The sequence below is a fragment of the Coregonus lavaretus genome (assembly GCF_964263955.1).
Source record: "Coregonus lavaretus genome assembly, contig: HAP1_SCAFFOLD_504, whole genome shotgun sequence".
NCBI classification, from domain to species: Eukaryota; Metazoa; Chordata; class Actinopteri; order Salmoniformes; family Salmonidae; genus Coregonus; species Coregonus lavaretus.
In genome coordinates this window covers 129,614-153,682 of record NW_028159303.1, presented here as the reverse complement: position 1 = coordinate 153,682, position 24,069 = coordinate 129,614, and the positions used below count along the sequence as shown (strand labels likewise).

The 24,069-nt window shown below is 47.4% G+C and overlaps 3 protein-coding genes across 3 annotated transcripts in view; 2 read left to right on the top strand and 1 right to left on the bottom strand.

Moving 5' to 3' along the window:
* The first annotated feature begins 1,904 nt into the window (after nt 1–1,904).
* On the top strand, nt 1,905–4,123 carry LOC311123044 (glutathione-specific gamma-glutamylcyclotransferase 1-like). The gene is made up of 3 exons (XM_084197331.1): nt 1,905–2,587; nt 2,744–2,779; nt 3,010–4,123. The coding sequence occupies exons 1-3, from the start codon at nt 2,408–2,410 to the stop codon at nt 3,394–3,396; spliced, it is 603 nt and encodes a 200-aa protein (XP_084053457.1). The 5' UTR covers nt 1,905–2,407; the 3' UTR covers nt 3,397–4,123.
* Nucleotides 3,731–6,537, top strand: LOC311123042 (glutathione-specific gamma-glutamylcyclotransferase 1-like; the record flags this gene model as incomplete). Its single annotated transcript, XM_084197329.1, has 2 exons — nt 3,731–3,747; nt 5,488–6,537. The coding sequence occupies 2 exons, from the start codon at nt 3,731–3,733 to the stop codon at nt 5,810–5,812; spliced, it is 342 nt and encodes a 113-aa protein (XP_084053455.1). The 3' UTR covers nt 5,813–6,537.
* A 3,471-nt stretch (nt 6,538–10,008) lies between these two features.
* The window catches only part of LOC311123040 (chromatin-remodeling ATPase INO80-like), a 91,611-nt gene continuing 77,550 nt past the window's right edge, over nt 10,009–24,069 (bottom strand). The window contains exons 33-36 of the mRNA XM_084197328.1: nt 21,426–21,584; nt 20,737–20,932; nt 12,688–12,903; nt 10,009–12,214 (exon numbers count right to left, since the gene is read on the bottom strand). Of these exons, the coding sequence (XP_084053454.1) occupies nt 11,958–12,214; nt 12,688–12,903; nt 20,737–20,932; nt 21,426–21,584 (828 nt within the window). The 3' untranslated portion in view covers nt 10,009–11,957. The remainder of the gene's footprint in view (nt 12,215–12,687; nt 12,904–20,736; nt 20,933–21,425; nt 21,585–24,069) is intronic.

The window sequence follows — 24,069 nt, the reverse complement described above, 5'->3', positions numbered from 1 at the left end:
CACGCCCTGACTCAGGGGACGTTTATTTGTTGAGTCAGGGCGTGTATATTCCGTGTTGTATTGTTTCTATGGTGTAGTATCTGGTTTGTCTAGTTCTATGTTGGCCGGGGTGGTTCCCAATCAGAGGCAGCTGTAGATCGTTGTCTCTGATTGGGGGACCATACTTAGGCAGCTTGTTGGCACCAGTTAGTTGTGGGATCTTGTTCTGTATAGGTTTGTAGTGTGTACCTTGAGACTTCACGTATCGTTTGTTTTGTTGTGTGTTCAGTACTTAAATAAACATGTACGCTTATCACGCTGCGCCTTGGTTCAACCAGTCTTTAAACGATCGTGACAGCCTGGCTGGTGTGATAGGAGATTTACACTGAGTGTACAAAACATTAAGGACACCTTCCTAATATTGAGTTGCACTTGCACTTGCAAATTTGGCAGGGCATGGACTATATATACGAGGTGTCGAAAGCGTTTCTACGTGGATGCTGGCCCATGTTGACTCCAATGCTTCCCACAGTTGTGTCAAGTTGGCTGGATCATTCTTGATACACACAGGAAACTGTTGAGCATAAAAAACCCAGCAGCGTTGGAGTTCTTGACACAAACCGGTGCGCCTGGCACCTACTACCATACCCCGTTCAAAATCGCTTAAATATTTTGTCTTGCCCATTCACCTTCTGAATGGCAGACATACACAATGCATGTCTCAATTGTCTCAAGGCTTGAAAATCCTTCTTTAACCTGTCTCCTCCCCTTCATCTACACTGAGTGAAGTGGATTTAACAAGTGACACCAATAAGGGATCATAGCTTTCACCTGGATTTACCTGGTCAGTCTATGTCATGGAAAGAGCAGGTGTCCTTAATGTTTTGTACACTCAGTGTAAATCTCTGACCCTGGTCAGAGGAAAGGCTTGTACACAGTAGACTTATAATAAACAGCTTATACAGAGGTCTGAATCTTATCATACAAGCTAATGCCAAGCTATTTATATATAATCTTGTATTAAAGATTCTCCTGCTTGATACAACTCATGGATCGACTATAGTAACTAACATGGCTGTTGTTTTAACTTCAGCTAGTCTGGAGCTAGTCTTGAGCTAGTCTGGAGCTAGTCTTGAGCTAGTCTGGAGCTAGTCTTGGGCTAGTCTTGGGCTAGTCTGGAGCTAGTCTGGAGCTAGTCTTGGGCTAGTCTGGAGCTAGTCTTGGGCTAGTCTGGAGCTAGTCTGGAGCTAGTCTTGGGCTAGTCTTGGGCTAGTCTGGAGCTAGTCTTGGGCTAGTCTGGAGCTAGTCTGGAGCTAGTCTTGGGCTAGTCTGGAGCTAGTCCAGACAGTTATTCTCATCAGTTTCATGGTGCTTGCAGGAGTGAAGTACAGGCTACTTGTCTAGGCAGGTTTGAAGAATGTCTAGTCTATAGCCTACAATGCACCATAGACTTATATAATTGGAGTGCACATGGCTTTTGCACATGGCTGAGTGAAAGAGGAAATAGGGAGGGAGGGGTGGAGGGAGGGGTCATCCACGTTAAAATAATACATTTTATTTATCTAAGATGTTCAAATCCCCCAAGTTGAGAGTCTTGGTATCTTCTGTGAATCTGATGCAATGTCTTGGGCTGTTGACTGGCCTGAAATGCTGAAGTAAGTTGCATCAGCCAGTCATGTATAACGAGATGTATAGTTGTCTGGAGTGAAAGTAAAAGTACCCAATCAGAGGTTTGTCTGCTGTGATTGATGCTTTATAAGCTAATCGCTGCAAGGCATGGGCGTGTTTTAGTTATGGCCTCAACGCCAATAGGATTTTGAACGTGGTTTGGAATTCCTCTGTATTTGGGACACACATCTCTGATTCGCTACCACCCAATGAAAATCAGCCTCTCTGAGATATAATTGGTTGAAAACACAGTCATAGTGACACACCCATTTCAGCTCTTGGCTATAGATACCCCACGAAAATACGCCATTTGGTATCAAGAAAACAACTAGATGACGAAGAGCAAAGAGGTCTCTGAGAAATCTCAAGATCAACGGTTTCATAAGTATTTCTCGGTTCGTCTTTCGTCGTGAACAAACTACCGGCTGGCGTCGACAGCTAGCCAAACGGTTTTTGCGATTTTATTTTGATACGAAAACCTAGCCAAGCGGCTACCATGGATTTTTAAGCCAGTATGCGGCGAAACTAATGCATCGGCATGCATCGTGCAAGGCAAAACGGACTCCGAAACTCCATCTTCACAACTGCCAAGCAGTTGGGCTCAAATACCGTCCGCGGTATCACCGTGAGCCAACCTATACCGCTCCTCCTTGATCGAAGGAAGCTAACATTAGCTAGCTAATAAATTGAATCATCAAGTATTATTTATTTTTTTGACCATCGATTCATTAGAACATCTAAACACTAGTTACCGATCAAAATGAAACCTCAAGTTATCATCGCCGGTAAGACCAGCCCGACTAGTCTGTGGATCTTCGGGTACGGCTCTCTGGTGTGGAAGCCTGACTTCAAATACAAGAGTAGCAAGGTCGGCTACATCCAAGGCTACAAGAGACGCTTCTGGCACGGAGACAACTTCCATCGTGGAAATGATGACCTAGTAAGCTGAAGATCAATATTTTGCTATGAACATAAAGTATTGCTGCATGTGTAGTTTGATACCACGCCCTGATGTGGCCGCTGTACAGCTTGGCTACATAGCTAACTATTGCTTCAGTCTGAGTGGTGATGCTGACCCATTTTCTCTCCCATGCAGCCCGGAAGAGTGGTGACGCTGATTGAGGATGATGACGTAAGTGGAACTTTAACCGCCTACTAAATGACGCCTTTAAGGTTTAGCTATGTAGTTTCCACGCAGAACAGAACTCAAACCCTATCACTCATTTCCATATTTATTAATGCGAAATATCCACTTGTTCCTCTTTTGAAAGACCTGTCTAACAGAAATCTCTACCTGTTCCTCAATACAAAATGTCAGCTTGAATGAAGTTTCTAATGACATCTTGCTTCCTCCTCCAATAGGCAACTACCTGGGGCATGGCTTTCGAGGTGACCGGTTCCCAGGTCGAAGAGTCCCTTAAGTACCTGAATGTGCGCGAGGCCGTGTGCGGTGGTTACGTCACCAAGCTCGTGGACTTCATCCCTGAGGATGACCAAGTGAACCAGACCCACCAGGCCCTCCTCTACATTGCTACCCCAGACAACCCTCTCTTCCTGGGGCCCGCCAGCCCTGAGGTGATAGGGCACCAGATCGCCACCAGGCAGGGGAAGACGGGTCACAACCTGGAGTATCTTCTCCGCCTGGCTGAGTTCATGAGGCGGCGCTGCCCTCACGTGGACGACCCACACCTGTTCTCCATCGAGGCTGCCGCTCTGGCCCTAGTGCCATACCTGCTAGGGGCCCAGTAGCCCGTACCCTTCCATCTATAATACGATTAGGGCGGCCTCATATTGGTACCCTGTTCCATTATATAGTGTACTACTGGCTCTGGTCATAAGTATTGTATGCTGTAGGGAATAGGGTGCCATTTGGGATACATGCCTAGTGTAAATGTGTTATCTGTAACAGAGGTTAGGCCATCAGTCACTCTGACTCTAAATTCATAAAACAGATGTGGTCCAGTGTTCCAGTCCATTTGTGTTGTGTGTATTTGTAAAACCTGTAATGGTGTAGCCCATCTTATCCCATCCACTGTTAACCTAAAGCCATAAAGAATTCAATTTAAGAGGTACAAAGGGAAGCATGTGCTTTGAGTTGAGGTGTGCCTTTTTTTTTTATTCTATATATTTTTACCCAAGCATGGAGATTTAGTTGGTGTTAAGTTTATCAACCCAGATGATTTAGGGGAAGCTCTGTGCTAGACGCAACCGTTTGGTCAACAGTGACATCTTTTCACTTCTGGTTTAGGCACTACTATAGTTCAAAGTCTTTTTAAATGGTACACTGCATTAACGGTTCTCAATTTCATGTCCATTAATGAAATGGTGATAGCCACTATCTGGTGTTTTCCAACTACAGGCACTCATTTACCAACTGGCTGCTGATATGTCACCTACACCTTTGTTGTAAAAGGTTGCTTTTAGCACCGTTTCATCCAGTAGATTAATAGATCCCACCAATAAATGGTCAAAACATCCTTTTTGTGTTGCCGTTTTCATTCCTGGTCGGTATTCTTCAAGCCGTACGAGTAGGCAGTGTTCTGATCTACCCGTAAAGAATAGTCTTCCACAAACCATCCATATTGTAGAGTCTCTGCAACTTGGTATGCAGCTGATACCGGCACTCTTGTTCAACCGCTGTAAAATGACATGTCAATGCTAGGGACGCAGGCGAGGAACTTGAGATCCACGTGCTGCTGATGGTCAACTTGTAGAACATACAGTACTCATTACAAGGTGACTTGTAGAACATACAGTACTCATTACAAGGCGTCGGGAACATACAGTACTCATTACAAGGCGTCTTGTAGAACATACAGTACTCATTACAAGGCGTCTTGTAGAACATACAGTACTCATTACAAGGCGTCTTGTAGAACATACAGTACTCATTACAAGGCGTCTTGTAGAACATACAGTACTCATTACAAGGCGTCGGGAACATACAGTACTCATTACAAGGCGTCTTGTAGAACATACAGTACTCATTACAAGGCGTCTTGTAGAACATACAGTACTCATTACAAGGCGTCTTGTAGAACATACAGTACTCATTACAAGGCGACTTGTAGAACATACAGTACTCATTACAAGGCGACTTGTAGAACATACAGTACTCATTACAAGGCGTCGGGAACATACAGTACTCATTACAAGGCGTCTTGTAGAACATACAGTACTCATTACAAGGCGTCTTGTAGAACATACAGTACTCATTACAAGGCGTCTTGTAGAACATACAGTACTCATTACAAGGCGTCTTGTAGAACATACAGTACTCATTACAAGGTGACTTGTAGAACATACAGTACTCATTACAAGGCGTCGGGAACATACAGTACTCATTACAAGGCGTCTTGTAGAACATACAGTACTCATTACAAGGCGACTTGTAGAACATACAGTACTCATTACAAGGCGTCTTGTAGAACATACAGTACTCATTACAAGGCGACTTGTAGAACATACAGTACTCATTACAAGGCGACTTGTAGAACATACAGTACTCATTACAAGGCGTCTTGTAGAACATACAGTACTCATTACAAGGCGACTTGTAGAACATACAGTACTCATTACAAGGCGTCTTGTAGAACATACAGTACTCATTACAAGGTGACTTGTAGAACATACAGTACTCATTACAAGGCGTCGGGAACATACAGTACTCATTACAAGGCGACTTGTAGAACATACAGTACTCATTACAAGGCGTCGGGAACATACAGTACTCATTACAAGGCGTCTTGTAGAACATACAGTACTCATTACAAGGCGTCTTGTAGAACATACAGTACTCATTACAAGGCGTCTTGTAGAACATACAGTACTCATTACAAGGCGTCTTGTAGAACATACAGTGTGCGGTGGTTACGTCACCAAGCTCGTGGACTTCATCCCTGAGGATGACCAAGTGAACCAGACCCACCAGGCCCTCCTCTACATTGCTACCCCAGACAACCCTCTCTTCCTGGGGCCCGCCAGCCCTGAGGTGATAGGGCACCAGATCGCCACCAGGCAGGGGAAGACAGGTCACAACCTGGAGTATCTTCTCCGCCTGGCTGAGTTCATGAGGCGGCGCTGCCCTCACGTGGACGACCCACACCTGTTCTCCATCGAGGCTGCCGCTCTGGCCCTAGTGCCATACCTGCTAGGGGCCCAGTAGCCCGTACCCTTCCATCTATAATACGATTAGGGCGGCCTCATATTGGTACCCTGTTCCATTATATAGTGTACTACTGGCTCTGGTCATAAGTATTGTATGCTGTAGGGAATAGGGTGCCATTTGGGATACATGCCTAGTGTAAATGTGTTATCTGTAACAGAGGTTATGCCATCAGTCACGCTGACTCTAAATTCATAAAACAGATGTGTTCCAGTGGTCCAGTCCATTGTGTGTGTATTTGTAAAACCTGTAATGGTGTAGCCCATCTTAACCCATCCACTGTTAACCTAAAGCCATAAAGAATTCAATTTAAGAGGTACAAAGGGAAGCATGTGCTTTGAGTTGAGGTGTGCCTTTTTTTTTTTATTCTATATATTTTTACCCAAGCATGGAGATTTAGTTGGTGTTAAGATTATCAACCCAGATGATTTAGGGGAAGCTCTGTGCTAGATGCAACCGTTTGGTCAACAGTGACATCTTTTCACTTCTGGTTTAGGCACTACTGTAGTTCATAGTCTTTAAAATGGTACACTGCATTAACGGTTCTCAATTTCATGTCCATTAATGAAATGGTGATAGCCACTATCTGGTGTTTTCCAACTACAGGCACTAATTTACCAACTGGCTGCTGATAATGTCACCTACACCTTTGTTGTAAAAGGTTGCTTTTAGCACCGTTTCATCCAGTAGAATAGTAGATCCCACCAATAAATGGTCAAAACATCCTTGTTGTGTTGCCGTTTTCATTCCTGGTCGGTATTCTTCAAGCCGTACGAGTAGGCAGTGTTCTGATCTACCCGTAAAGAATAGTCTTGTAGAACATACAGTACTCATTACAAGGCGTCTTGTAGAACATACAGTACTCATTACAAGGCGTCTTGTAGAACATACAGTACTCATTACAAGGCGTCTTGTAGAACATACAGTACTCATTACAAGGTGACTTGTAGAACATACAGTACTCATTACAAGGCGTCGGGAACATACAGTACTCATTACAAGGCGACTTGTAGAACATACAGTACTCATTACAAGGCGTCGGGAACATACAGTACTCATTACAAGGCGTCTTGTAGAACATACAGTACTCATTACAAGGCGTCTTGTAGAACATACAGTACTCATTACAAGGCGTCTTGTAGAACATACAGTACTCATTACAAGGCGTCTTGTAGAACATACAGTACTCATTACAAGGCGTCTTGTAGAACATACAGTACTCATTACAAGGCGTCTTGTAGAACATACAGTACTCATTACAAGGCGTCTTGTAGAACATACAGTACTCATTACAAGGCGACTTGTAGAACATACAGTACTCATTACAAGGCGTCTTGTAGAACATACAGTACTCATTACAAGGCGTCTTGTAGAACATACAGTACTCATTACAAGGCGTCTTGTAGAACATACAGTACTCATTACAAGGCGTCTTGTAGAACATACAGTACTCATTACAAGGCGTCTTGTAGAACATACAGTACTCATTACAAGGCGTCGGGAACATACAGTACTCATTACAAGGCGTCTTGTAGAACATACAGTACTCATTACAAGGCGTCTTGTAGAACATACAGTACTCATTACAAGGCGTCTTGTAGAACATACAGTACTCATTACAAGGCGACTTGTAGAACATACAGTACTCATTACAAGGCGTCTTTATAGAACATACAGTACTCAGTACAAGGCGTCTTGTAGAACATACAGTACTCATTACAAGGCGTCTTGTAGAACATACAGTACTCATTACAAGGCGACTTGTAGAACATACAGTACTCATTACAAGGCGTCTTGTAGAACATACAGTACTCATTACAAGGCGTCTTGTAGAACATACAGTACTCATTACAAGGCGTCTTGTAGAACATACAGTACTCATTACAAGGCGACTTGTAGAACATACAGTACTCATTACAAGGCGTCTTGTAGAACATACAGTACTCATTACAAGGCGTCTTGTAGAACATACAGTACTCATTACAAGGCGTCTTGTAGAACATACAGTACTCATTACAAGGCGTCGGACCAAATGCCTACTTTAATGTACACACAGCACTCCCAAACGTCTCACCAGAACACACAAAGGTGTCAACCCAAATACACTTCCGTGTACACCAACCAGTGCTCCCATTGGCTGCTGAACACACATTGTGCTCTCAAACATTGGCTGGAGCACGGTGTCCTTTTGTTGTTGTTGTTGACGTGACTCAAGTCAGGCTATCTAGGTCCAGTCTTACGTAACCTGTTACCGGGGGCGATGGCGTAGTCCTGTGGTTAGAACCTGCAGCTTTCTGAAAGGTCAAAAAGCATCAGGAAGGAAATGGAGATGCATCAACGGTACCTGAGGAATAGGCCAATGTCCTAGTAGGACATAGAGGGGAATCTCATACCGGTTCTATAATCATTTAGATGGGAAATTCATTCTCTCTTTGGAAGAATCGCCATTGAGTTACCACATATGTCTCCCGAGTGGCGCAGTGGTCTAAGGCACTGCATCACAGTGCTAGCTGTGCCACTAGAGATCCTGGTTCGAATCCAGGCTCTGTCGTAGCCGGCCGCGACCGGGAGACCCATGGGGCGGCGCGCACAATTGGCCCAGCGTCGTCCAGGGTAGGGGAGGGATTTGGCTGGCAGGGGATGTAGCTCAGTTGGTAGAGCATGGCGTTTGCAACGCCAGGGTTGTGGGTTCGATAAAATAATGTATGCACTAACTGTAAGTCGCTCTGGATAAGAGCGTCTGCTAAATGACTAAAATGTAAATGTATAAAATTGAGGAAGACAGAACAACTGTCGCAGGGTAACCAGAATCATCGTATATGGTAAAAACAGGTACACGTGTAAAAATTGGGAAAATCCTCTTAACTTGACCATTACAAGAAAGAATGTCCATAGGTTCCGATAAAGGATTTTGGAATTGACCAATGACATCACTTATAAGTGCCACTGACCAACTAAGCCATCTTGGGGGTTTCATAACAGTTTATCCAACTATGGTATTCTCCTCTAGATCAAAAATTGCAACCATACTTCAATATGACACACTGGACTAACCCTTCCACTCCTCTGAAAGGATAGTTTCATTACATTACCAAGACTAACCCTTCCACTCCTCTGAAAGGATAGTTTCATAACATTACCAAGACTAACCCTTCCACTCCTCTGAAAGGATAGTTTCATAACATTACCAAGACTAACCCTTCCACTCCTCTGAAAGGATAGTTTCATAACATTACCAAGACTAACCCTTCCACTCCTCTGAAAGGATAGTTTCATAACATTACCAAGACTAACCCTTCCACTCCTCTGAAAGGATAGTTTCATAACATTACCAAGACTAACCCTTCCACTCCTCTGAAAGGATAGTTTCATTACATTACCAAGACTAACCCTTCCACTCCTCTGAAAGGATACAGAGTTTCATAACATTACCAAGAGAAGCTCCTGTACAGTTTGGCCTCGACATCCTTTCACGGAAGGGGTGAGGGCGTGTTTTGGACCTTACCATGACTATATTCTGTGTGTGTTTATGTGTGTGTCACCCTGGACATCAACACCCAAAAGGTCAGACTGCTGCATTGAGGTTCCAACTACAGCACCACAGACATAGTTTAATCACTGTGTACAGTACATACTGCTCTGGCTTCACGGCCCAAATGGTACTCTATTCCCTTTATAGTGCACTACTTCTGACCAGGGCTTTTAGGGCTCTGGTTGAAAGTAGTGCACTATATTTGGAATAGGGTGCCATTTTGGACCCAAACCCTTGGCTAGACCATAGGACCACAGTGTTGCACTAGCTGCCTTTCCAAAAAAAACCTGCTACCAAGATGACCTGCAGCCAACACTCCCACGGTACAGACCGTACGACTAAAAACAAACCTCTGCAGCGCTATGAGAGATACACAGCAGTAAATGGTTATGTAATATGTGAAAGTCAACAGCAGTTGAAAGAGCACAGTGAACTGAGGTATTCATTCGAACTCTCCTTGGTTGAATTGTGTGTGTGTGTCTATGCTTGCGTTTGTTTGTTTGTTTGTTTGTGTTTGTTTGTATCTGTAGTAGACTGTTGAAATACTTTACCCTTTCTGGAAAAAGTTTCTCTGACGTAAGAAAACGTACAAGGAAATGTTGTTTTATAGTAGGCCTATTGTGCATGTCCAGGGCATCTATGCCGTTAAATGCATCACAACAAGTTGATTAATCAGTCTTTGTTTTTATTTTGAATTGGCTTCTCCTGTTAGTAAAATGACAGCTTTGTATTCATATTTACACATGACCTATAAAAATAGACAGGCAAACTGGGGGGGGAAGAACCAACCAGGGGACAACATGTCGCCCTCAAATTTTATTTACATCCATGTGATAGGAGAAGAGATTTCATCATCACACTGTAGTATCCAACACAGAACAAACTTTCAAAACTAGACATAGTGCTTGGCTCCACATAGGGTTTCAAAATTCCGGTAACTTTCCCAAAATTCCCTGGTTTTCCAGAAATCCTGGTTGGAAGACTAGTGGCATTACAAGGGAATGAATAAGCAGGAATTCCGAGAATCCTCCAACCGGGGACTTCTGGAAAACCGGTGGAAATGTGGAAAAGTTACCAGGATTTGGCAACCCCTAGTTCCACACCTTTTAACATGAGAGCGCCATCATAGCCAAAAACATCACCGAATGACATCACAAAGACTCATTGACTTCTCTGATCAGAAGTATAACATTTTTCTCTGTTTTTTAAAAATAAAAATGCCATCAATACAATTTTTTACAATGTTCACATGAATTCTGATAAATTATTACCCACTTTTAAATTAAACTTAAATTCTATGGTACATTTTACAATCCAAGTTAAGTTTTAAAGGACACCTACTAGGTTGCCTCTGAAATGGCACCCTATTCCCAAAATAGTGCACTACTTTTGGCCAGAGTTTTATCAAAAGGTAGTACAAGTAATGAACAGGGCATCATTTCAGAAGCACACTTGAGTTTTACACAAACAGATCAGCAAAACATCTTTATTAAACAGCGCTCACCACTTTGGAATTCAATTTACCACAAAATACCCCTTCAATCAGTTCTCATCAGACAAAATATATATATTATAATTCCTTCATGTCTCATTGTGTTGGGATGAACTCTATGGAGAGAGAGAGAGAGAGGCTTTTTTCAAAACGGTATTCCAAATTTGCCATTTTGATATGGGTCACTATGACAACATCGGTAGGTCTATAAATATAAAAATAAGAGCTATAATTAAAAAGCAGTCCGTTTTAGTTGTTTGGTATGCATTTACATTCTGTTCTGAAATGCAGAGAAGAGTAGATCAACTTTAATACATGTATTAAACACTTCTATGGACACGTGACATAAACCTAACATTGATGCAAGCATTCCGATCTAACCCTAAACAAGTGTTCTATCTTAACGGATGAGATGGCTCAGTGCGAGTGGAAACAGACGCCCCTTTGAAGAGAGCACTCTACGTTAGAAGCCCTTAATGCGTGGATGCACGGTCGCTGTAAGGAGTGCCTGTCTGTCTGTGCTGCATTGAGAAGCACCAACAGACGGGTTCAACCTCAGCCTAGTTGCTTTTCAGTATTTTCGACAGAAAACCAAGTCTATTTTCTGTCTTTTCGTCACAGAGAAACCACTTTGAAATACTCTGGGTCACAACACACACACACACACACTGGAGGAGGCAGAATCTGTCCACTGTGGAGGGCACTAACGGAAGGAAGAGGTGTTTGGTGGAAGGGATGAGGGTGTGTTTTGGACCTTGCGATGATAATTTGTGTGTGTGTGTGTGTGTGTGTGTGTGTGTACAGAATAGAGTAGTGTCCATCATGCCCGACAGTGCCCATTTGTTCTGTCGCTATGCCTTCTGGGATAGCATGGTCTTCCAGGTAGTGATGATGTCACCTCTGTATGTGATTGGTTAAGGAACATCTCACCTCTGTGTTGATTGGTTGTGGAGCAGGTCACATGGGGTCACAGTTGAAGCTGGTCAGTGCAGCAGACGTTGTGTTTGTTTAAACACAGATGCCCACAATAGCAGAGTAACCTTTCTGGCCTCTATCAGATCCTTAGGACTGTGTGTGTATCGGTATCTATGTACTGTGTTGATGTCCATCATCTCTATATGCTATCGAGCCCCAGGTGCCCCAGGTCCGCCAGGTCCCTTGCCCTTCCTTCCTGTCACATGTCCATGACTGTGGTGGTGGCTATGTCCTGGCTGTTTCTGCTGTGGGTTACTCTGGCTGGGGGCTGGTTGTTTCTGGGGGCTGGGGGCCACAGCGCCACCCTTCCCCTTGGGAGAGGAACTGCTGCTGGGGGAGAAGGCTGGGGCCGTCCCTGACCGACCCAGAGACGGCTGGAGGGGGGAGGCTGCAGGGAGACCCGCTAGAGAGGGGGAGAGGGTGGGGAGAGGGAAGAGGAGGGAGAGGGTCGGGAAGGGGGCGAGGGAGGAGATAGGGGGGTGAGGGAGGAGATAGGGGGGAGGGAGAGAAGGAGAGGAGGGGAAGGGGGAAAGGGGGGAGGGAAGAGGAGGAGAAGGTAAAGACAGACGATAACTCACAAGAGTGATACAAAAAATCATTACTATTTGTTCTTAATTGACCTGCCTGGTAAAATAAATAAATTAAATAAACATCCAACTGTGACACTTGAGACAAAACAATGAAAATAAACTGTAAATGTGTTTGCCATTTCATTTCAGAAAAACTGAGCTTTATCAGCTTTCCTACTGATATTTACATGACCAAAGCAACTACACGCCTTAATGATAACTTAAACTCATTCTTCACATACATGGATTACATAAACAAAGCAACTGCATATGGCTTAATGAGATCTTAAAGTCGTTAACAAACTACCTTTAGTCCCACTGTATCCGTAGGCTGCGTAGGCTGCTGAGGCTGCTGCTGCCCCGGCCATGGCTCCTGCTATGGCGGCCGCGCTGCCCGCTGTCGACTTCCTGACCCGCCCCTTCCCTGCAGACTTGGCTCCGGCTCCAGAACACGAACCAGGTCTTCCCCGGCTCCTACCTGACCTTCCCGTCCCCGGACTGGATGTGTCCTGAGTAGACACACCTGGAAAGGAGAGGCAATCTCAATTGGTTTTGCTCAGGCCCTCAGTGTCTGGTCTGGAGTGTGAAGTCACGAGCTCTGCTGGTCGGCTACTGCGTAGCAAACCTAGCGGTGCCAAAAGCCTTGGTCTGCCCTAGAAAGCCTATGGAAATTACACCCAATAATTTTGGCCTATAAAAATGAGCTTATTATGATCAAGTTCGAACCCCACGGTGAGGGCAGACAATCCATGGCAGACAATCTCATTTTCCAGTGTGTTCCTTTCTGTCTGTCTGATGATTGGCCAAATCCTCTCCTCTCTCCCTCCAGTCGCTCTCTCTCTGAGGTTGCAGCCCAAATAATTTCTTCATCTCTGGGTTCTGATCCAGACATCTCCTCCTCTCCCTCTTTCCCATGACAGAATGTAATATAGTACAACTTCTGCAATCCTCCCTCACCCTCCTTTACTCCATCTCGTCTCCTTCTCCTTCTCTCCCTCCTACCTCACCCTCCTTTCTGCATGATATAGTAGTCTACATCCTAATATATCCCTCTTTAGTGTAACCCCCCTAGTTCCCAACCCCCAGCCCAGTGGACTACACTACAGCCCCCATCTAGTCCCTAAACCTCAACCCCCAGTGGACTACACTACAGCCCCCATCTAGTCCCTAAACCTCAACCCCCAGCCCAGTGGACTACACTACAGCCCCCATCTAGTCCCTAGTTCCCAACCCCCAGCCCAGTGGACTACACTACAGCCCCCATCTAGTCCCTAGTTCCCAACCCCCAGCCCAGTGGACTACACTACAGCCCCCATCTAGTCCCTAAACCTCAACCCCCAGCCCAGTGGACTACACTACAGCCCCCATCTAATCCCTAAACCTCAACCCCCAGTGGACTACACTAAAGCCCCCATCTAGTCCCTAAACCTCAACCCCCAGCCCAGTGGACTACACTACAGCCCCCATCTAATCCCTAAACCTCAACCCCCAGTGGACTACACTACAGCCCCCATCTAGTCCCTAAACCTCAACCCCCAGCCCAGTGGACTACACTACAGCCCCCATCTAGTCCCTAAACCTCAACCCCCAGCCCAGTGGACTACACTACAGCCCCCATCTAATCCCTAAACCTCAACCCCCAGTGGACTACACTACAGCCCCCATCTAGTCCCTAAACCTCAAGCCCCAGCCCAGTGGACTACACTACAGCCCCCATCTAGTCCCTAGTTCCCAACCCCCAGCCCAGTGGACTACACTACAGCCCCCATCTAGTCCCTAAACCTCAACCCCCAGTGGACTACACTACAGCCCCCATCTAGTCCCTAAACCTCAACCCCCAGTGGACTACACTACAGCCCCCATCTAGTCCCTAGTTCCCAACCCCCAGTGGACTACACTACAGCCCCCATCTAGTCCCTAAACCTCAACCCCCAGTGGACTACACTACAGCCCCCATCTAATCCCTAAACCTCAACCCCCAGTGGACTACACTACAGCCCCCATCTAATCCCTAAACCTCAACCCCCAATGGACTACACTACAGCCCCCATCTAATCCCTAAACCTCAACCCCCAGTGGACTACACTACAGCCCCCATCTAATCCCTAAACCTCAACCCCCAGTGGACTACACTACAGCCCCCATCTAATCCCTAAACCTCAACCCCCAGTGGACTACACTACAGCCCCCATCTAATCCCTAAACCTCAACCCCCAGTGGACTACACTACAGCCCCCATCTAATCCCTAAACCTCAACCCCCAGTGGACTACACTACAGCCCCCATCTAGTCCCTAGTTCCCAACCCCCAGCCCAGTGGACTACACTACAGCCCCCATCTAGTCCCTAGTTCCCAACCCCCAGTGGACTACACTACAGCCCCCATCTAGTCCCTAAACCTCAACCCCCAGTGGACTACACTACAGCCCCCATCTAGTCCCTAAACCTCAACCCCCAGTGGACTACACTACAGCCCCCATCTAGTCCCTAAACCTCAACCCCCAGTGGACTACACTACAGCCCCCATCTAGTCCCTAAACCTCAACCCCCAGTGGACTACACTACAGCCCCCATCTAGTCCCTAAACCTCAACCCCCAGTGGACTACACTACAGCCCCCATCTAGTCCCTAAACCTCAACCCCCAGTGGACTACACTACAGCCCCCATCTAGTCCCTAAACCTCAACCCCCAGTGGACTACACTACAGCCCCCATCTAGTCCCTAAACCTCAACCCCCAGTGGACTACACTACAGCCCCCATCTAGTCCCTAAACCTCAACCCCCAGTGGACTACACTACAGCCCCCATCTAGTCCCTAAACCTCAACCCCCAGTGGACTACACTACAGCCCCCATCTAGTCCCTAGTTCCCAACCCCCAGCCCAGTGGACTACACTACAGCCCCCATCTAGTCCCTAAACCTCAACCCCCAGCCCAGTGGACTACACTACAGCCCCCATCTAGTCCCTAAACCTCAACCCCCAGCCCAGTGGACTACACTACAGCCCCCATCTAGTCCCTAAACCTCAACCCCCAGTGGACTACACTACAGCCCCCATCTAGTCCCTAAACCTCAACCCCCAGTGGACTACACTACAGCCCCCATCTAGTCCCTAAACCTCAACCCCCAGTGGACTACACTACAGCCCCCATCTAAACCCTAAACCTCAACCCCCAGTGGACTACACTACAGCCCCCATCTAGTCCCTAAACCTCAACCCCCAGTGGACTACACTACAGCCCCCATCTAGTCCCTAAACCTCAACCCCCAGTGGACTACACTACAGCCCCCATCTAGTCCCTAAACCTCAACCCCCAGTGGACTACACTACAGCCCCCATCTAGTCCCTAAACCTCAACCCCCAGTGGACTACACTACAGCCCCCATCTAGTCCCTAAACCTCAACCCCCAGTGGACTACACTACAGCCCCCATCTAAACCCTAAACCTCAACCCCCAGTGGACTACACTACAGCCCCCATCTAGTCCCTAAACCTCAACCCCCAGCCCAGTGGACTACACTACAGCCCCCATCTAAACCCTAAACCTCAACCCCCAGTGGACTACACTACAGCCCCCATCTAGTCCCTAGTTCCCAACCCCCAGCCCAGTGGACTACACTACAGCCCCCATCTAGTCCCTAAACCTCAACCCCCAGCCCAGTGGACTACACTACAGCCCCCATCTAGTCCCTAAACCTCAACCCCCAGCCCAGTGGACTACACTACAGCCCCCATCTAGTCCCTAAACCTCAACCCCCAGCCCAGTGGACTACACTACAGCCCCCATCTAGTCCCTAAACCCCAACCCCCAGCCCAGTGGACTACACTACAGCCCCTATCTAGTCCCTAAACCTCAACCCCCAGTGGACTACACTACAGCCCCCATCTAGTCCCTAAACCTCAACCCCCAGCCCAGTGGACTACACTACAGCCCCCATCTAGTCCCTAAACCTCAACCCCCAGTGGACTACACTACAGCCCCCATCTAGTCCCTAGTTCCCAACCCCCAGTGGACTACACTACAGCCCCCATCTAGTCCCTAAACCTCAACCCCCAGTGGACTACACTACAGCCCCCATCTAGTCCCTAAACCTCAACCCCCAGTGGACTACACTACAGCCCCCATCTAGTCCCTAAACCTCAACCCCCAGTGGACTACACTACAGCCCCCATCTAGTCCCTAAACCTCAACCCCCAGTGGACTACACTACAGCCCCCATCTAGTCCCTAAACCTCAACCCCCAGTGGACTACACTACAGCCCCCATCTAGTCCCTAAACCTCAACCCCCAGCCCAGTGGACTACACTACAGCCCCCATCTAGTCCCTAAACCTCAACCCCCAGTGGACTACACTACAGCCCCCATCTAGTCCCTAAACCTCAACCCCCAGTGGACTACACTACAGCCCCCATCTAGTCCCTAAACCTCAACCCCCAGCCCAGTGGACTACACTACAGCCCCCATCTAGTCCCTAAACCTCAACCCCCAGTGGACTACACTACAGCCCCCATCTAGTCCCTAAACCTCAACCCCCAGTGGACTACACTACAGCCCCCATCTAGTCCCTAAACCTCAACCCCCAGCCCAGTGGACTACACTACAGCCCCCATCTAGTCCCTAAACCTCAACCCCCAGTGGACTACACTACAGCCCCCATCTAGTCCCTAAACCTCAACCCCCAGTGGACTACACTACAGCCCCCATCTAGTCCCTAAACCTCAACCCCCAGTGGACTACACTACAGCCCCCATCTAGTCCCTAAACCTCAACCCCCAGTGGACTACACTACAGCCCCCATCTAGTCCCTAAACCTCAACCCCCAGTGGACTACACTACAGTCCCCATCTAGTCCCTAAACCTCAACCCCCAGCCCAGTGGACTACACTACAGCCCCCATCTAATCCCTAAACCTCAACCCCCAGCCCAGTGGACTACACTACAGCCCCCATCTAGTCCCTAAACCTCAACCCCCAGTGGACTACACTACAGCCCCCATCTAGTCCCTAAACCTCAACCCCCAGCCCAGTGGACTACACTACAGCCCCCATCTAGTCCCTAGTTCCCAACCCCCAGCCCAGTGGACTACACTACAGCCCCCATCTAGTCCCTAGTTCCCAACCCCCAGCCCAGTGGACTACACTACAGCCCCCATCTAGTCCCTAAACCTCAACCCCCAGTGGACTACACTACAGCCCCCATCTAGTCCCTAGTTCCCAACCCCCAGCCCAGTGGACTACACTACAGCCCCCATCTAATCCCTAAACCTCAACCCCCAGTGGACTACACTACAGCCCCCATCTAGTCCCTAAACCTCAACCCCCAGCCCAGTGGACTACACTACAGCCCCCATCTAGTCCCTAAACCTCAACCCCCAGTGGACTACACTACAGCCCCCATCTAGTCCCTAAACCTCAACCCCCAGTGGACTACAATACAGCCCCCATCTAGTCCCTAAACCTCAACCCCCAGCCCAGTGGACTACACTACAGCCCCCATCTAATCCCTAAACCTCAACCCCCAGTGGACTACACTACAGCCCCCATCTAGTCCCTAGTTCCCAACCCCCAGCCCAGTGGACTACACTACAGCCCCCATCTAATCCCTAAACCTCAACCCCCAGCCCAGTGGACTACACTACAGCCCCCATCTAGTCCCTAGTTCCCAACCCCCAGCCCAGTGGACTACACTACAGCCCCCATCTAGTCCCTAAACCTCAACCCCCAGCCCAGTGGACTACACTACAGCCCCCATCTAGTCCCTAGTTCCCAACCCCCAGCCCAGTGGACTACACTACAGCCCCCATCTAGTCCCTAGTTCCCAACCCCCAGCCCAGTGGACTACACTACAGCCCCCATCTAGTCCCTAGTTCCCAACCCCCAGCCCAGCGGACAACACTACAGCCCCCATCTAGTCCCTAGTTCCCAACCCCCAGCCCAGCGGACAACACTACAGCCCCCATCTAGTCCCTAAACCTCAACCCCCAGCCCAGTGGACTACACTACAGCCCTCATCTCATTAGCACAGAGTCATTACTCATTCTGTTGGCACACACACATCACCATGACAACTCAACTTTATTTTCTAGAATGTGTTATTGTGGGACTGGTACTGAATGTACAGTTTCCCAAAAGGAGGATTGGGGTTAGCTAGATTCTCCTGGGCCAGAACTAAAGCAGCTAAATCATTAATGCTAGTATGAAATATTGTTTTACTGATCAGGTGGGTCACAAGACACTTTGAAAGTACTTCAGATGGATCAGATTTTAAACCACATTAATGGACCTAGTTCTTCCAAGAAACCATTGGACAGAAAACACAATCTAACAGGAACATAGGCCTAGGGACATAATGTACCTAACAGCAAACTGTGAGCACTGTAAATCACATTTCTGAGTTATTCTTCATAGCTTTCAGCAAATTCTTTACATTTACATTTTAGTCATTTAGCAGACGCTCTTATCCAGAGCGATTTACATGAGCAATTAGGGTTAAGTGCCTTGCTCAAGGGCACAGCGACAGATTTTTCACCTAGTCGGCTCGGGGATTAGAACCAGCGACCTTTCGGTTACTGGCACAACGCTCTTAACCACTAAGCTACCGGCTCAAATAATCAGGTATTGTATGCATATACTGTTCTCTCTATCAGACATAATACTACTGTGTTCTAAATAAGGAGGAGAACGTCACCTTCAGCTAGCCCAGTCACACTGAATAGGACCTACCTCTACGTACTGTTGTTTACCTCTTCTGACTGACATCATCACTACTACGTACTGTTGTTTACCTCTTCTGACTGACATCATCACTACTACGTACTGTTGTTTACCTCTTCTGACTGACATCATCACTACTACGCACTGTTGTTTACCTCTTCTGACTGACATCATCACTACTACGTACTGTTGTTTACCTCTTCTGACTGACCTCATCACTACTACGTACTGTTGTTTACCTCTTCTGACTGACATCATCACTACTACGCACTGTTGTTTACCTCTTCTGACTGACATCATCACTACTACGTACTGTTGTTTACCTCTTCTGACTGACCTCATCACTACTACGTACTGTTGTTTACCTCTTCTGACTGACATCATCACTACTACGTACTGTTGTTTACCTCTTCTGACTGACATCATCACTACTACGTACTGTTGTTTACCTCTTCTGACTGACCTCATCACTACTACGTACTGTTGTTTACCTCTTCTGACTGACATCATCACTACTACGTACTGTTGTTTACCTCTTCTGACTGACATCATCACTACTACGTACTGTTGTTTACCTCTTCTGACTGACATCATCACTACTACGTACTGTTGTTTACCTCTTCTGACTGACATCATCACTACTACGTACTGTTGTTTACCTCTTCTGACTGACATCATCACTACTACGTACTGTTGTTTACCTCTTCTTACTGACATCATCACTACTACGTACTGTTGTTTACCTCTTCTGACTGACATCATCACTACTACGTACTGTTGTTTACCTCTTCTGACTGACATCATCACTACTACGTACTGTTGTTTACCTCTTCTGACTGACATCATCACTACTACGTACTGTTGTTTACCTCTTCTGACTGACATCATCACTACTACGTACTGTTGTTTACCTCTTCTGACTGACCTCATCACTACTACGTACTGTTGTTTACCTCTTCTGACTGACATCATCACTACTACGTACTGTTGTTTACCTCTTCTGACTGACATCATCACTACTACGTACTGTTGTTTACCTCTTCTGACTGACATCATCACTACTACGTACTGTTGTTTACCTCTTCTGACTGACATCTTCACTACTACGTACTGTTGTTTACCTCTTCTGACTGACATCATCACTACTACGTACTGTTGTTTACCTCTTCTGACTGACATCATCACTACTACGTACTGTTGTTTACCTCTTCTGACTGACATCATCTCTACTACGTACCGTTGTTTACTTCAACTGTGTGTCAAACTTGTCAGAGACTTTGATGCTACTACTATGCTAGCTCAAAGGTACTCACCATGTGCCAGAGTAGATGATTGTATGTGATTCACAATGCATGATTCATAACTTGACCTTTTAAGAACCTTTGTCTTCGAGTTGAACACATATCACCTAATCACAAAACACGGACCACCCACATGTTGTACAGGATAGCTTCAAGTACTACAATCACTCGGATGTTCATTGATTGACTGATTGACAAATTAATTGATGGATGGATTGACTGATCAATCAATTAACTGGCTCTATCACAATCAGTCCTGTGTTCACTGATTGCCTAACTGATCGACGGACTGATTGTTTAATTGATTTGTCTGAGGATTGATTAACTATCCTCCTCTTACCGTTCATGTTGTCCGACATGGATCCAGACACGCTGACAGGTGAGTTGGTGGCTCTGGACTGAGGTGCTGAAGACACAGGGTCGTCTACGATGACTAGCATGTCACTGCTGCTCTCGTCCTGGTCTGGGTCTGGGTCCTGGTCTGGGTCGTGGTCTGGAGGCAGGGAGCTGGGCTGGAGCTCACTACTCAGAGAGATCTGACCAGGGAGAGAGAGGAGAGACGCACACACCTGGGGGTTAGGGTGGAGGAGGAGGAGGAGGAGGAGGAAGAGAGGGGCACAGGGCCTCAAGGGAGGCAGAGAAGGAGGAAGAAGAGAAGAAGAAAGGGGCCGGGAGAGGAGAGGGGCCGGGAGGGTAGAGGGGCCGGGAGGGGAGAGGGGCCGGGAAGGTAGAGGGGCCGGAAGGGGAGAGGAGAAGGGAGAGGGGAGGGGCCGGGAGGGGAGAGGGGCAGGGAGGGGAGAGGGGCCGGGAGAGGAGGCAGGAATGCCAAGAAGGGGGCACAAAGGAGGTGGAGAGAGAGGAGGAGGAGAAGGGATAAAAGTAGGAGGAGAAAGGGAATAGCAGAGTCCACAACGGAGACAAGATATAGAGGGAAGACCAGTCCAGAGAAGGAGGAATAGAAGCAGTAAGTTCAGAGTTTACAGATGCAGCAGGTCTAACCTCCCTCCCACTCACTCCTCCATCTCTCACCTCGCTGAAGGGGCTGGGCATGGCAGAGTCGTCCATGTCTACACTGATGAATGAATCATCTCCATCGGCTGAGAGGTTAGAGTTGTCTGCAGACGGGATGTAAGGGATGACCAGGTTCACTTCTTTCCTCCTCTTAGGATCCTCGTCATCCTTCTTTCTCTGTATGGAGAGAGAGAGGGGGGGAGAGGGACAGGGGGAGAGAGAGAGAGAGAGAGAGAGAGAGAGGGGGGGGGGTGAGAGGGAGGGGGAGAGAGAGGGAGGGGGAGAGGGAGAGAGAGGGGGAGAGGGAGGGGGAGAGAGAGAGGGAGGGAGAGAGAGAGGGGGAGAGGGAGGGAGGGGGAGAGAGAGGGAGGGGGAGAGAGAGGGAGAGAGAGAGGGAGGGGGAGAGAGAGGGAGGGGGAGAGGGAGGGAGGGGGAGAGAGGGAGGGAGGGGGAGAGAGAGAGGGAGGGGGAGAGAGAGAGAGGGGGAGAGAGAGAGGGAGAGAGGGAGAGAGAGAGAGAGAGGGAGAGAGAGAGAGGGGGAGAGAGGGAGAGAGAGAGAGGTGGAGAGAGGGAGAGAGAGAGAGGTGGAGAGAGGGAGAGAGAGGTGGAGAGAGGGAGAGAGAGAGAGGGGGAGAGAGGGAGAGAGAGAGAGAGAGAGAGGGGGGGGAGAGAGGGAGAGGGAGAGAGAGAGAGAGAGAGGGGGAGAGAAGGAGAGAGAGGGGGGGGAGAGAGGGAGAGGGAGAGAGAGAGAGAGAGAGGGGGAGAGAGAGAGAGAGAGAGGGGGGGGGAGAGAGGGAGGTGGTTATAGGAAAGGTGTGGAACTCCTCTCGGATCTGAATGGACTTGGGTCACAGCATCAGTGAGAGTCTACTACTTCAGAGTCACAGCATCAGTGATAATTACAGTGGGGGATACACGACTGTATGCCTTGACCAGAATGGACAACAAGTTGTGTTGATTGGGGAAGGCAATAGTGGGGAGGGTCAAACTTCCATATCCAATGCATTGATTTTTGAGCTGGAAGTGGGAGGTAGGGTTTCTGTGCATCTCCCTGAAGGTACAGGGATCTTTGACAATGGGGATAACCACAGCATCTTCAGTGGCTTCCTGCTCTTCCCTCTGTAAGGGGGGGCACCGTGCTGTAATGCTCTTTGATGTGAGTAGTTCTGGGATTAAAGCCCCAATGTTCTTCTCTAACTAATAAATAAGCATTATATATATTTTTTTCTCTTTGAGGTGTTGTCGGGAACAATAATATGTCCCTGATATGTCATATACAGTGCATTCGGAAAGTATTCAGACCCCTTGACTTTTTCCACATTTTGTTATGTTACAGGCTTATTCTAAAATGGATAAAATAAATAAAAATCCCCATTATGACAAAGCAAAAACAGATTTTGTTGTGTGTGCTAATTTATTACAAATAAAAAAACAGAAATACTTTATTTACATAAGTATTCAGACCCTTTGCTATGAGACTTGAAGTTGAGCTCAGGTGTATCCTGTTTCCATTGATCATCCTTGAGATGTTTCTGCAACTTGATTGGAGTCCACCTTTGGTCAATTCAATTGATTGGACATGATTTGGAAAGGCACACACCTGTCTATATAAGGTCCCATAGTTGACAGTGCATGTCAGAGCAAAAATCAAACAATGAGGTCGAAGGAATTGTCCGTAGAGCTCCGAGACAGGATTGTGTCGAGGCACAGATCTGGGGAAGGGTACCAACATTTTTTTGCATCATTCTTAAATTGAAGAAGTTTGGGACCACCAAGACTCTTCCTAGAGCTGGCCGCCTGGCCAAACTGAGCAATCGGGGGATAAAGGCCTTGGTCAGGGAGGTGACCAAGAACCCAATGGTCACTCTGACAGAGCTCTAGAGTTCCTCTGTGGAGATGGGAGAACCTTCCAGAAGGACAACCATCTCTGCAGCACTCCACCAATCAGGCCTTTATGGTAGAGTGGCCAGACGGAAGCCACTCCTCAGTAAAAGGCACATGACAGCCCGTTGGAGTTTGCCAAAAGGCACTTAAAGGACTCTCAGACCATGAGAAACAAGATTCTCTGGTCTGATGAAACCAAGATTGAACTCTTTGGCCTGAATGCCAAGCGTCACATCTAGAGGAAACCTGGCACCATCCCTACGGTGAAGCATGGTGGTGGCAGCATCATGCTGTGGAGATGTTTTTCAGCGGCAGGGACTGGGAGACTAGGCAGGATCGAGGGAAAGATGAACAGAGCAAAGAGCACTCAGGACCTCAGACTGGGGCGAAGGTTCACCTTCCAACAGGTCAACGACCCTAAGCACACAGCCAAGACAACGCAGGAGTGGCTTCGGGACAAGTCTCTGAATGTCCTTGAGTGGCCCAGCCAGAGCCCGGACTTAAACACGATCGAACATCTCTGGAGAGAACTGAAAATAACTGTACAGCGACACTCCCCATCCAACCTGACAGAGCTTGAGAGGACCTGCAGAGAAGAATGGGAGAAACTCCCCAAATACAGGTGTGCCAAGCTTGTAGCGCCATACCCAAGAAGACTCGAGGCTGTAATCGCTGACAAAGGTATTCAACAAAATACTGAGTAAAGGGTCTGAATACTTATGTAAATGTGATAGTTCAGTTGTTTATTTTTAATACATTTGCAAAACTTTCTAAAAAC